Genomic DNA, 15652 nt, shown 5'->3' on the forward strand with positions numbered 1-15652 from the left:
AATAATCCTTGATACTCTCTGCTAATGAATTATTTCATTGCACAAAGTTTCAGTTGCAGGACTGAAATGCATTTCAAGGCTGAAGCAACAAAACTCTTTGTAGCACACAAGAACTCCCAGTCTTCTTCAACTCTACCATTCTTATTTGAAAAATGCTGATCATTCCAATATACTGAAGTTTATACTGGAGGTGGGCTTAATCATAAAGCAAAAAACAAGAGAAGAAGAAAAAAGACATTGGTAGTATGGAATCTAGCCTAATGCTGTCCCTAGTTGTGGCAACAACTAATAGCAGAATTTACTTCTGTAATGAGAACAAGATTAACATTAGCAGTGTAGAACTTTTCTGTACTTACCGCATTGGTGTAATACAACTTTAGCTTTCTACTGTTAGATACAAGAGACTACATATAAAAAGTTTCTCATTCTTCCAGTACTTAATTCCTTTAATTTTTAGTTATAAGAGTTTTTTTAATACTTTCCAGTAATGAACAGTTTGAAGATACAGACATAATTTCTTCAGTGGTATTCACTGAGTTATGCCGCATTCTGTACTCAAAGGAGGATTATATGCCTAGTTTATAGGCACATATACTTCACCTCCTGCTCTGACTCAATTTTAATGGCATATTAGATGTAGGCATTCATTCTGCAGCAGAATTTATCTACTTCTGAACTGTGCCTGTGTCGCAGAGGGGTATTCTGCCGCCTACGCCCATTGTGGCGGAGGGGAGAAATTAACTGGTGTGAGATAATATTCTATAAAAATACATATTTATTAACTTCAATATTCTGAACTCTCACCACCCCCAGCCACTGAATTTAAATATTAAAAGTATCTACATGGTTATGAAAGACATTCCAGGATTAATACCAAACCATAACTTATTAATAACTAGCAAACAATTCAAACTACAAACAGAAAGAGGAATTTCCCTGTGGCAAATACTGCTTGAGGTCAATACGCTGCTTGCCCAGCAGGTGGGCTGAAAGCTCCTTCTGCTCTATGGCAGGAGGCAATAGAAATTACAGAGGTATTAAAGCATTTACTCACAAATTCTGACTAATTCTCAATTACCCTCTGGGGCTACGTCACAGCCTATACCAGTGTCCAGTCTTCAGGGGACTCTTTGCCCGTGGACTTTGAGGCTGGAATCCTTCCGGCTTCAGGGCAAAGGAGACTCTTCCCAGCTTCGGGGGAAAGGAGAATCTTCCTGGCTTCTGGGGAAATGACGGTCTCTGACCTTGTTCTCCTGGCAAAGGATGCAATCTCTGCCCTTGTCTCCTGGCTTCTTCTGGATGCTCTCTCCAGGGATTCTTAGGCAGGACCTCAGGTGCAGAAGGAGTACGATGCCATGCAGTGTCATCACAGTGTCATGCTGGCTACAGAGGCTGATCGCGTGCAGACAAGTGGAGTCTGCTCCTGGTAACTCAGTGGCAGTGGTGCGCACCAGGCAATAATAAGGAAGTGGGCATGCAATAGGGTGCACGGCCACACAGGATACTGAGCTCTGTAGGTAAAGGCAGGCAATACAGGATCTAGCCCTGATAACTCACCACAGTGGCATGCAGGTGTGCATGGCTGGCTGGGAGACTGAGCTCTGTAAAGGCAGATGCACTGCAGGTGGGTGCACAGGCAGGCATAAGTGCTGGTGAGTCTAAGCCCAATAATGAGTGAGCACAGTGTTTACCTGTGTGCCTCTATTTATCAAATGTGGGCTGAGATTAATAGCCCTTTTACCACTAGAATGACCAATCAGGTTGGCAGTTAGCCAAACCTTGCCATAATAGGCAAAAGCCACAGGCCTGGACCTCCCAAATATGGGAATCACATGGTGCTTACACTAGGCAGGCACGAGCTGGGCATGTGGGGCCTTACACAACCACCTTACACAATCAGGGGCCCTGGGCAGGTCAGACTTTATGGCACCAGGTCTGTTGCATCCCTTTGTGCTCGTTATGTGTTTACCTCTGGTTATGGGCAGAAAAACATGTCCAGGCAGGACAAGGCATAAATAAACCTATTTTGGGGCCTATGGGCCCTCCACAGCAGCCTGAATACTAACATCAGACAGGCACAGCACTACCTTCTGGTCTTTCCAAATTTTCTAACTTCTCCTTAAGCCTATTCCTGTGTGCAAAGGGTTAATGGCGAGAAGGACATTATCTTTTTGAGTTTTCAAAGCCTTTTTAAAATATAACATGTACTGGCTGTGGTCTCACAGTATCTTGGCCTTTTCTATAGGAAATCTACAATACTTTCCTCCTGTAGCTGAGGCATTTTATTTCCTCATACATTATTTTAAATTTCATTACATTAAAAAAATCCACAAACTAAACCAACAAAAACCTCCCTTATGTGTATGTGTATCACAGCGCACTAGATCTGATAAAACTCTTGGTGGCTCTGTTCTCCCCAAGGCTTACACCCATAGTCTTTGCTGTAAATTGATACTTTCCACATCTGCCCAACATGTGAGCTGTGCGAAGAACCAGTGTTTATAAGGCCCTCTAACAGAGGCTGAGTTTCACCAACCTCAGATAAATTAGAGTTGCAGCTGTTTGTGCTCTTTATGACAGCAGATATCTTTTGAGTGGGACAGTTCTGTTCTTTGGGGCTTTGTTGAGGTATTTTTAAAATTTAGTTTATTTAATTCACTAAAACAAATAAATGTCCAAATAAAGCTGTGATTTTAATAATATACAGTAGACAAATGGAAGCTTGTGCTAGAGGTCTGCTACTTGTACTGTTAATAACTCAGGCTCACTAATTACACTCCTTAGGTGTCTTCCTAAATTGTCAGTGAAGTACTATCACAGCATCACAGTATCACCAAGGTTGGAAGAGACCTCACAGATCATCAAGTCCAACCCTTTACCACAGAGCTCAAGGCTAGACCGTGGCACCAAGTGCCACATCCAACTACAGCAGTGTTAAAAGAATGCTGCAAGTTCAAACTATTCAGAAGTACAGGTGTATGTCTCTTTTATACGGGCAGCTAGTAGACACCTAATTCCCAAATCAAATCATTGGGAAATAGTTTTCCCTGTGTTTTTGGATGCTTCATATCTTGGTAAGCTAACATATACGTGCTAGACAAAACCCAAAGGAAATCGTATCTTTGGGAAGTGGTGGCTAGTTGATGGAATCACTGATTAGTCACTTCTCTTTGATTTGCTTTAGCTATGCTTCCATATTTAGCTGGAATGTCTTTGAAAATGATTGATGTGTATGACTGTATATGAGGCAAATATGCTTGTTGATGTATTTTTAGTTAGACTTGTCAGACGTTTTAATCTTCCTTTGCCAAAACTCCTGTTACACACTTTCATGGGCTCTGGTCATTTGCTGCACTGTCTTACTCTAAAAGTGCCTTTTTCCTCTTGATGGAGGAATTAAATGGGTTTATGTTAGAGTCTGTAGAATGCCTTGGAGATGTTGTGCTATGAAAACTTGATGCATAGACATATTTGATATTGCTAATTTTCAAATTATCAATGCTTTGAATCAACTCATTATCAGTATTCTGCAGTTTGCTCTGAAGTATTTGCAATGAAGAACAGTATGCATCGTCATTACTAATCTGATCAGCTTATTGTCTGATCAAATAGACAAAAGATGAAATAATGAATGTAATTGTGTTCTCATTTTACATTAGACAGCTGTAGAACAAAGCAACTGAAGGACTTGCCTAACCCTGTAATAGCGCTGTTGCACTGTTAGATCAATTGCGCCTATCACAGACCAGTGCAGTGCCTTACCAGAAGGCCATTCAGAAAATAGCACACATCCAAGTCTTTACAGATGCTTAACTGCAATATAAGCAAGTGGTACATGCTTCTCTGGGACATATGTTTTGAATAACATTGTTTGTGATCTATTTTTGGGGCTTGATCTGAAGCCCAGCAAGTTAGTGGAAACCTCTCCAAGGACTTCACAGTTCTTCAGTATTGATTCTCAACACACTGAACGCAGATCTTTGCAGCAGTCTGAAGAATTTTTTTTTCCCCCGGGGTGAGGTGAGGGCAGGGGAGGAGTTGTAGGGTGGGGAAAGTGAATGCCTGTAGACTGCTAAAACTAGTTGTTGGTTTTTTTGATGAGTGCCAAGATGGATATCCTAAGTTGGAAAAAAAAAGTTTTGTGCATATGCAAAGAAGACTGCATATAATCATATAACAAGTATTGAGCTGAAACTGAGGGTGCTTTAGGCAGAGAGAGAGCCCTTGAGAAAAAAGTCAAAGTATCAGGAGAGGCAGAGCCACTTTACAAGTGGCATTTTTTGCTGGGATTAGCGTGCTGTCAGAACAGTGCAATCCTCCTCTGTGTCATAAGCTCGTTTCAAAGACAGTGTTTTGAAATGAGCTGGTTCTGGCTTTAATAGAGGTAGTGTGTCTATTAAACAACAGTGCTACGTAGGTTATTTTGCATAGTTGCTCGGGTGGGGTTTTTTTGGTGAGGAAAACTGACACTTCAAGTTTTGTTTCTGGGAGACAAGAAATAAAAAGCGACTGAGAGAGATTTGCATTGTGAGGCTATGCTTCTTATTCCTAGGTAAGACAAACTAAATGCACAAATAAGGGTATTTTTCCACAGGTGATAGTCCTGCTTCAGCAATGGAACACTAAGATGTGTTGGGTTTGATTCATGCAATAGCAAATAAAAATTTACTATTACTATCACTAAGCTGCATCAGACAGAATGGGTGTTACTACAATCTACTGAATCTGCCTTTCACTATATAAAATCTGAATATCCAGTTTTAAGCTAGTCCTGTATGTACTTTCTGCAGTAACCAGAGAGAATCAAGAACTCCATCAAAAATGTCATCCTGAGGAAAGTGAACTGACTGGCTCTTCGGAAATACTTTTATTTTTTTTCCATTCTCTGTGGAAGGGACTCAAGTAACCTAGACTAGACACCAATTTTCTAGTTAGGTGCAGGTAGTTATAGCCTGAAAGATACATCAGTCAAATGCTCTAAATTCAATAAATTTCCTCAAATAACAAGACGCTGCTAAAATCTGACCAAACATGGATGTTCAGTAATTCATTTGATTGCAGAACACTACTCAGTTACGAGCCTGGCATGTGTGTTCACTTACATGTAGAAAATTTATTTCCATAGTGATCAGACATGCAGAAAGGTAATTTTGTGATAACTCAGAATCCTAGCCATGTAAAAATGCTTCTGCTTGAGTGCTGCAAATAACTGAACCATGTGACCAGAGGGAATTTTTTGTTTGCCTGTGAAAGTCTACAGTCTCCTAATGTTACAAGCAGTATTTTGACATTTCAGATTTAGCAATTGGGAAGATTGTCTCAGTGGGAATTATTCTTCCTTCTGGAATTTTTTAAGTCATTTCAGGCAGGGTGATATACCGTCTCTTACTTGAAAAGACACTGCTGAAGTAGTTTGGACCTAAATTATACGAACTATTTGAAATGCCCTATCAGCAGCAAACAAACCAGTGCTGTTTCCACATTGAAGTTCTGGCACCATAAGCTATGGCTGGTCACAACCTGAAGAAAACTACTAATAGAAACTGAAAGCACATAATAGAAGGCTTTATTGTAATTGTAATATGAATGGTTTTTTTTCCTAACCTGTAGCTTCTTCCAGTTCTTACTATGATGATGTAGCCCAGGTATGCAAGCCTGTTTCAGTAGCTGAATGACACAGGGCAGCATTTCTAAAGCAAGACTTTTTTCTGTTTAGGATATTTGGCTTCTTGGCTTTTGCCATTGCTACAAAATTCCTGTTTATGTTAGACAAGCCTATTAGGAGTGGTTTTGTTTGGGTTTGTTTGTTTGTTTGTTTGTTTTTAATATACTGTTGAATAAATAAATAATGAATGGATAATGCTTTTATTTAATATAATGTTGAATAGACAAACCATCTGTCTCTGTTTTGGTGAGATTCTCCCATCCCTAATTCACATTGAAAGAATTTTATTATGTTAAATAAACCTGCTCATTTTAACAGACCTCCTTCAGAGGACCATTCAGTGTGAGTAGGCATGGCAGATACCCCACTACAATAGTGCAGATGTGTAGGTTGCAGCTGTTAATTCTACCTGAAATGAATGGTAACACATAGTTCTGCTTGAAAATGGAGGGTAAATTTTTCATCATGGTTTTAACAAGCATAAAAATACCTAACTTTGGATATAAAGCACAGCACCAGTCTGGTGAAGAGAAGGCTGAGAAGAAATAGTATCAACATTTACAAATAGCTTAAGAGTCAGTGTCAAGAAGAAGGGGCCACTCTACTTTCACAGGTGTCCAGTGATAGGACAAGGGGCAACAGACACAAACTAGAAGACAGAAAGTTCTGCCTTAACACAAGGAAAAACTTTTTTATAGTGAGAGTGATGGAGCACTGGAACAGGTTGCCTGGAGAGACTCCTTCTCCAGAGACTTTCAGAACTCATCCAGATGCATTCCTGTGTGCTCTGCCCTAGATGAATCTTCTTTGACAGGGCAGTTGGATAAGATGATCTCCAGAAGTCCCTTCCAACCCCTATCATTTTGTGATAAGCACTGAATTAATCATTTGAGTTTTAAGCACACAAAACTTGATTAATCTTTATTTTGCTTATATTATTTCTGATAGTGTTATGAAAGACTTGGAGAATGGTAGGGGTTTTAAGGGACTTCTGGATATCATCTAGTCCAACCCCCCTGACAAAGCAGTACAACCAGTACTTGGAATTCAGGGGTTTGGACAGCTTCTGAAGGGTTAATTTTCATGTGGGAAAACTGGTGGGTTTGTGTGTGTCTTCTAATTTTTATTCTATTTTTTTTTTTTTAAAGATCTGGGTTAACTGTAGAAAGTATCTTCCAGAACTGGCTTGACACCTCCGGAATACCAAAGGTAAATACAAAATACCAGTTTGAGTTCTTTCTGGGGTCTTGCATTTCTTGTTACATTGCATGTTACTTAAATCGTTACCTGAACTTGTCACCCCCAACGGTTGTAAATAAATGATTTTGATGATGACTGCTTTCCACATGTTTATATGACTTTAGCTTTTATTGGTTGTAGGTTTTTTACTACTATGATCTTTTCAACAAACTTACCAAAGGTCAAATCTTGTAAAGCTATTGTTTAATATTGTAGGAGTATGCTGTACAGTAAAGTACAGTGGTGGACTCTACTAAATGTAAGGGGCATCGTTCACAATTGTCAGTATATGAGTTACTTCAAAGCCACAGTAACAGCAGTAACTAAATGTTAAACTATTTGTACTTTTGATATTTTGTGAATATTGTGGTTTGCTCATCAATGTGCTGGAAGCTTAACATGTTTTATGGGTGAATTGCAGCTCTGTTGCAATTAAGACTGGGCATTATTTTCTGCTTTTAATACTAAAACCTCTTAGTATTAATGTTCTGAATTCTGTGAACTGAAAATTCTTAGTTCTGTGTGTGCTATGTGAATTCACTGGTTATTTGTTTTGGTCTAAAACTAGGATTAGCTGCCAAAAGATATCCCTGTATATATCTTCCTAGAAAACCAATTTTATACAAACAAAGTTTTTAATTATACACTTGGAGCTCAATTTCTAACTGGTATCCCCTATGCTGGCATCCCCTACCATTTATCCTTCCTTGTGCTTGCATCCGTTTCCTCTTTGCATGAACATTAAGAAAAAGCTCTAGCTTTTAAGAGTTAGAATGGTAAGTCCCAGTTTGTGTGTGCAAGACTAAAGACACCTAGGCTACCAAAACTGAGGCCATGAGCATGTTTGCAGGTAGAATTGTCGAAATAGCTGGAAACCTCAAAATGATAAGCAGTACCCAAACATTTGCGCTCTGCTTCTGGCAGCTTCAGAGGTGTGCATGTTCATTGTTCTCTGTAGGCTGTATAAGGCTTTTTGGGAACTTCTACCCTGAGAAAAAAATGTTCAAAGCTATTTGAAGATGGTATAAAATCAAGACAAAGTTAGGTCTTTGCTGTAAAATTACTGAAAATAAAATTATCTTTAACTGGAAAGGAGAAAAAGAAGAGACAGTAAGAACCACCATGTATCTTGGTGTTCAGTCATTTCTTGATAAAGGAGCTTGACCTAAATGCCATATTTTGATTAAGGCTTTGTTCCCAATAAAAAAATGCAATGTGTTGTAGAACAGCTGCTTTGAGTATACAGAAGTTGCACATCTGTAGCTGTAAGATGCTGAACTGACTATCAGAAATGGAAGAATTTTCTGACAGTATACTTGCATGTATGTCTTTGAGGGTGTGCCTTATTGGCATCCCACAATAAACTCTGAAATCACAGATGAGAAAGATAGGCACAGACTAAAGAACTGAAAATTGTTTTGATTAGTTTGAAAAACGAATTTTGTTTTCCTGAGTGCTATAAATTTTTAGAATTAATAGTGAATAGTTTCACTTTACCTTTCAAGTATTATTAACTGTGTAAGCAAAATATGTAGCAAAAATATTTACACACCTGGAAGGCTTGTAAATCATTGTAAACCTTCTTTAAAGACTGAAGTGATTTCCCTGATAGTTTGGCTGTAAAAACATCACAGAAATGGTGCTCATTTAGTATTCTGCTTCCTCTGAGTGTCAGCATGATGTTTTCACTACGTTTCTCTCTTCACTCAATAACCATTGGGTGATTTACCCATGTCTCCTTCCGCACTTCTCAGGCTCTTTTAGGAACTAGTTTTCACTTCTCTGATAGAACTGGATTTGTTGTCATTCAGTGCATAGTTTCCTTCATGCTTTAGTAAAGCACTCAGGGAGTAGCCCTTTTTCCTGAAACTAAGACTGTTGAGGCTGCCTAGTAGGCCTCAATACATTAGTATCTCTTATTTAAATATGAGTGTGTTTACAGTACTATAAATACATTTGTACGCTGTACCTACAAGGTGTGGATATTGAAACCCTCTAAAACAGTATTTAGATTATTTCAGCAAACTATTAACTTGGCTATTATGATGAATCTTGTGAGATCCCACCTGGAGTATTGTGTCCAGTTCTGGTGGCCCCAGCATAAGAAGGACACCGAATTGCTGGAGCAGGTCCAGAGGACAGCCATGATGATCAGAGAGATGGAGCACCTCCCCTACGGGGACAGACTGTGAGAGTTGGGGCCCTGGAGAAAAGAAGGCTCTGAGGAGGATTCCAGTACATGAAAGGGGTCTACAAGAAAGCCAGGAAGGGACTCTTTACAATGGCTTGTAGTGACAGGACAAGAGGGAATGGATTGAAGATTGAGAAAGATTGATTCAGACTAGATTTTAGGAAGAAATCCTTTACAGCGAGAGCAGTGACACACTGGAATTGATTGCCTAGGAAGGTTGTCCCAGGTTGAGAACTATAGGATTAAAAAATCTCTGGGGACTAGAAGATTGTTATTCAATCCCATAATTTTGCTGTCTCTTTATACACTCACTACAAGGCCAGCTCGTTCTCCTTTCCTCCTCCTCCTGCCCTGTGTCGGGTGGGAGCTGCTTTTATTGGGACAAACATGTAAGGAGTAGGTCTGTTTTGGGGCCTCCAGAGGCTTGTGTTTAGGTTTCTTGGATGGCAGAGGCATGGCAGGGAGGAGGATTGGAGCATGAGGATTATAAATTTAGTTTTGAGTTGGGGGAAAATTCAAGGGGGTCACCATGGATGCCATACAGTATAATTTTCTTACTTATTTAATAAAGTTTAACAGCGACTCAGAGGCAGTTTTGAAGTTGGTAGTTTTAGTCACAAGAACAACATGCTGCTGTTTAAGTACTGAAGTGCCCTACTTAGCCTTTTAACTTCTTTTTTTTATCTGAATATGGAGAGAACTGATTTGACAGCTGCATTCAAATAACCTGATATTTGAGAAATCTTCTTAAGAAAACGTATCTGCTGCCTTAAGATAAGTGCTTCTTCTTGTATGTGGAAAGCATACTTTGAAGAATAGGCACCTCCTTTCAATAAAAATGGTGTTGCTTTGATATTAGCAAGCTTGCAGATTGGGAGATTAAATTGTCTGTTCCAAGGTCTGCAGCGGGACCTTGACCGCCTGGACAGATGGGCAGAGTCCAATGGGATGGCATTCAATAGCTCCAAGTGCAGGGTGCTGCACTTTGGCCATAACAACCCCATGCAGAGATACAGGCTAGGGTCGGAGTGGCTGGAGAGCAGCCAGACAGAGAGGGATCTGGGGGTGCTGATTGATACCCACCTGAACATGAGCCAGCAGTGTGCCCAGGTGGCCAAGAGAGCCAGTGGCATCCTGGCCTGCATCAGGAATGGTGTGGTCAGCAGGAGCAGGGAGGTCATTCTGCCCCTGTACTCTGCACTGGTTAGACCACACCTTGAGTACTGTGTTCAGTTCTGGGCCCCCCAGTTTAAAAGGGATGTTGAGATGCTTGAGCGTGTCCAGAGAAGGGCGACGAGGCTGGAGAGAGGCCTTGAGCACAGCCCTACGAGGAGAGGCTGAGGGAGCTGGGATTGGTTAGCCTGGAGAAGAGGAGGCTCAGGGGAGACCTTATTGCTGTCTACAACTACCTGAGGGGTGGTTGTAGCCAGGAGGAGGTTGCTCTCTTCTCTCAGGTGGCCAGCGCCAGAACAAGAGGACACAGCCTCAGGCTGCACCAGGGGAGATTTCGGCTCGAGGTGAGGAGAAAGTTCTTCACTGAGAGAGTCATTGGGCACTGGAATGGGCTGCCTGGGGAGGTGGTGGAGTTGCCGTCCCTGGGGCACTTCAAGGCAAGGTTGGGCGTGGCACTTGGTGCCATGTTGTAGCCTTGAGCTCTGTGGTAAAGGGTTGGACTTGATGATCTGTGAGGTCTCTTCCAACCCTGATGATACTGTGATACTGTGTGATACTGTGAAATCCCTAAAAATTTAAAAGAGCATAGGTTAACGATACAAACTGATTGTCTTTTCCAGTGATACCAAGCACAACAGGAAAAATGTTGCTTAAATACAAATCATTAGTGCTATATATATTTTTTTTCTGAAATTAGCAGCTGTACTTTCAACATGGCATCTCATTTTCCTAGTGGATGGCATTTTGGAAAACATGATAATGTATCCAAGAAATGCATATAGTACTGTTGCATGCATAAATGTCAGATGAATCATTAAGAAAAAAAAACAAAAGCAGGACAGATTGCACAGACAAACATTCTCACCATGTTGTTAACTCCTAGAAAGATGTTTTAGATAAAAGTTATGCATCTGAAAGTCCTTCTAGATAAACCAAGGTATATGAATAATTTGATGTTTTCTTTGTAGCAAGCTGTTAAAAAAATTGTAAGATCTGCTATTATTTGAATAGGTCCTGTGCTGAACTAAAGGAGGTTATGGCATAAAAGGGCCTTTTAATTTATTTAGCCACTCCTGTAAATTCTACTTAAGATACCACTGTTCAAGGCACAAGAGCAGTATATTTTTGTTCAATTAATAGTTCAAAAATCCAAGAAAATAGTTCATATAAAATGATACTTCATTAAATGTTAGTAAGGATCTAAACTGATTTCTGAGCTCTTCAAGTCCAGCAGTGAATTAGGATATTCTTATAGCTTCAGAAGACTTAGAGTAGGCTTCTTCTGTATTGCCCATGGCTGCTGATTACAGGAGAACACAGATTCTCTCACAATATTCTTGTGAATTATTGGGAAATTGTACTACATTCTGCAACAAGTGAGACACACATGTAACAAGTATCTTGGGGTCTAGTTTGATGTAGGTGTTAATTTTTAGATATTAGGTTTGAAAGCATTACCCATAATATTTCATTGTCTCTGTTGTTCTGATTTCTAAAAGTGAAGCTTAAAACAGTGTTTTTTGAGTCTTAATTTAGCCATTAACTGGATAGTTCAGGAAAAAAAATACCTTGAGATTCTCAGCTGGGACTGTGAGTCTGCATTAAGGCTGAGGAGGATACATCACTGGATTAAGTTTAATGATCTGCTAAAACATCAGCTTGCCTCTGTGGTCACATTTTCACAAATGTTCTATATTTCTTCAGGATACCTTTCAATGTTGTGAACAGTTAACCCTCCAGGTGGAGTGGTCTTGACCCTGACCCCAGGTGGTCCTAACCCCTCCCCAGGGGTTGGTCTGAACACTACCAGGTTGTGGTGGAGGGGCAGCAGCCCCAAAACTGAGGCTTCTCTATGCCTCTACATGCCTGGACATGATTTTTCTGCCAGGACCCATGGCAGTAAACAGGTTGTGTAACACACACACACACAGTCCGTGTACCCCTGGGGTCCACCCAGGTGATCCCCTAATTGGGAGGGTCCAGGCAAACAGCTACTGCCTATTAAGGTAAGGTTTGGCTTACTGCCAGCCTGATTGGTCACTTTGGATGGCCAAATGAGCCACAAATCTCGGCTCAGAGTCTATAAAAGAGGGGTGCAAAGGAGCACCAGGTGTTCAGAGTGTTCAGAGTGTTCAGAGGTTCAAGCTCAGCTCTCTGATCCACATAGCAGCACTGACCTGCTGCACGGTCTAGACACAGAGTCAGGCCCTTACTCAACATGCAGATTCACCGAGGCTCAGCCCTCTTGCATTGATCTCAAGGCGCAGTTAAGCTGTCTGCGAACCCTTTGAGAAGCAGAGCACATGCACACCTGCATTTGATACATGTATGGGGAGCCGAGAGCCCCCTGCCTAAGCCTAGAGCTATCTCTAATTATCTACGGAGCTCAAGTCTCCCTGCAGCCTGGCAGATATTGCTTTCCCGCTGCCCTGTAAGCCTGAGGAATCAGGGTCAGCAGACCTTCCAGACTGTCTGCAAACCCACAACCACAGCCTGCTAGCTGTGAGAAGACCATGCCAGAGACTGCACAGACAAATCCTCCTCCTGCACCTGGGAAACCCTGCCAGCTGACCATCCCTGGACACACACGTCATCCAGAAGAACCAGCAGCACTGAGGCAGAGACCACTTCACACCAGGAGAGAAGGTCAGAGAAATCCTGTTTACCCCGGAGGCTGGGAACACTTATCATTCACCTGCAAGCTGGGATAGATTCCAGCCTCACCAAGACCTGAATACTGGGCACATGCTGTGACACAATCCCAGGAGGGTGATTATTAATACTTAAGAGCTACACATTTAAGCAAGGTTTAATTCCTTTGTAAAATAAGCTACCTCTGTCTTAAGAGCACACACAGCTTTCAGCCCCTACTGGGCAAACAGCATAGTTGTTAAGAGGCATTAAGCCTAAGGGAATCTTTCTCTCTGTCTATAGTTGTTGATAATTTGATAATTAATAATCCAATCCCTGTAAATATATCATGTCCCAACTGTTTTCATAACCATGCAATAGAACCTGATTACATAGTGGTTGGGGGTGGTACAAATTTGTAAATATTAATGTTAAAAAATAATTTTATAAAAATTTAACACTGCCTCAAATTAATTTCTCACCTTCCCCTAATAAGGAAGGAATAAGAGAAATCTCCTCCACAACACAGGTGTGGTGGTTAGCCCACTCCCACTTCCTGTCTAAGATCCATAAAGATCCAGGGGGACCTCCTGTTGCTCTCTCCCTGCCTCCTCCTTGCCAGCAATCACTATCCATTTTCCTGCTGCTTTTAGTTTTACCATGTGGCAATAACCCACGAGGCAGACAAAACTATTGCCATCAAACTGGTTGTATTTACATATTTTGTATCTTGTTTCCCCTTCCCTATACCTTTGTAACTTCCCTTTTATTTATTGTTAAACTTTTTGTCTTTTAACTTCCAAGTGAGATTATTTAGTTGAGTATGCTTACCTTTCCTCCCTCCACATCTAATTCCTTTTCTTTGGGAAAGAAGGGGGAAGAGGGAAGGGCATCCTATAAATTCTTATTGGTTCTATCAACTATATTTGAGACTCTGGGAGATTTAAATTAGACACTGAGACAAATGTTTTATGTGTCCAGCTCAGAGGTAGAGAGGTTACAGCGGTAGTATAGTAAATCTGCATGAGTAATAGCTTGTTCAGGAAGCTGAAATGCATTTGAAATAAATGTTCACCTTCTGAAATAATTGTGGACTGGATTCCACATGTTTGTTCACTAGAATCTCTTTATTTCTTTTAAGTTTAATAAATCTTAACCAGTTTCTCTTGCTCCCTTTTACTATTAACTGCATTGTTGAACACAAAAGCTGTGTTATGTGCAAAATGACTGATCTTATCCCTACTAGGAGGAAGTTATGTTTGGTATCTAAGAACAATAACAGTTTGCTGCCTGGCTGATCAACGCTGGATCAAGTTCACATTCTGAAGCTCCCACTCTCCCACCTACATGTGCAGGAGATGGAAACAGCAGAAAGGGAGGACAGGCCCTCTTTTACACAGAGATGTTGAACTGAGATTTGCCTAATAAGGACACAGCTGGGCTGGCATAGCAGTAAACATTGGTTTTAATCCATTGCTTGTAAACACATCCAAAGAAAAGCACAAAATTTAGCAGCCAATCAATTTTTTTGCCTACCTATTATTTTCTTTACCCAGTGGAAACAATCCGTAAAGGTTTCAAGTATTTTCCTATTAATTAGGAAAGAGTAGCATTCAAAATACCTGGATCTGCTCCAGTTTGAAATCTCTCATAACTAGTTTTAGTGCATTAGACACAGGGTATGAAATAACAAGAAATCAAATGCTCCTTTAGGAAATAATGTTTAAGGTTGTTTTAGTGCAAAAGTTGGGCGTGAAACTGAGATAGACATTTTATGTGACCGGAACAAGTTACCACCTTCCCTCCCCAGCTGTCTAAGGTTTTTTGAAAGAAACACACATTTTACTTCCTGGGAAATTTCACTGTTTTATAGGCTTGTAGTAATACATGTTTGTGATTGGAAAGGATGAGTATATGGGGAAGATGTATGTAATGAATGTGGAAGATGTATTTAATGAATGTGTATAAATGCATACCATATATCTGATGTCTGTGTAGCCCTCTGTAATGCTGACCAAAAAAAAACTGTGACCTGATGATTCATGCAGTAAGTAGTCCAGGCAAAAACTCAAAGTGATCCTGAGGGTTCAGATCCTGCTGTTGCATTCTGTGCTAGTTTGAGACTAGCTGGAATATCTTGGTGATAAAAATTAGATTATAGGCTGTGAAAAGGAAACAATGGTGATGTCTACTTCACTCAGAGGCTTGTTGAGATGTGTAAAAACAAGAACATAAACAGTCACTGTGTGTCTCTGGGTGCCTGTACTTCTCTCCCTGGCCTGCTTTCTGTGTAACTAATTCTTCTGCTTTCTAACCCCCCTGGTCAATCCTCCAAACTCACCTTGAACATAAGGCAAAGTCTGAGATAAGGTAGAGGGGTGGAAGGAATGTGGAAGCGTGATTTGGAGCACCTCCTGGGGACTCTGGTTTCTGGGAGGGCTGTTGTGTTTCTGTATTACTTCCTAACTTGTATATTTCTGTATATAGCTCTATATATTGTAAACATCTGCTTATATATTGTGCTAAGCTGTAAATATAAAGCTTCATTCTTTAACTTCCATCTTGGCTGAGCCTAGTCTGGGTGATTTCATAAGAGTTGGGGGGCAGGTAACACCCAAATTGTCACATATTCCCAGCAGGCTGGATTTGGGAATGGGTTTGAGCCCAGTACTTTTGGTACACATTCTGCAAATACACTGAGCTGGTGAAATCTCTCCAAAGAGCAGACAATAACAAAATCTGTGCAATGGTCT

General features: G+C 40.6%; 1 protein-coding gene across 1 annotated transcript in view; it reads left to right on the forward strand.

Annotated features, from left to right (window-relative positions):
• The window catches only part of AOPEP (aminopeptidase O (putative)), a 207130-nt gene that overhangs the window by 90462 nt on the left and 101016 nt on the right, over window positions 1–15652 (forward strand). Inside the window, exon 10 of the mRNA XM_064176841.1 lies at window positions 6814–6874. Coding sequence (XP_064032911.1) covers window positions 6814–6874 — 61 coding nt within the window. The remainder of the gene's footprint in view (window positions 1–6813; window positions 6875–15652) is intronic.

Source organism: Pogoniulus pusillus, chromosome Z (assembly GCF_015220805.1).
Source record: "Pogoniulus pusillus isolate bPogPus1 chromosome Z, bPogPus1.pri, whole genome shotgun sequence".
NCBI classification, from domain to species: Eukaryota; Metazoa; Chordata; class Aves; order Piciformes; family Lybiidae; genus Pogoniulus; species Pogoniulus pusillus.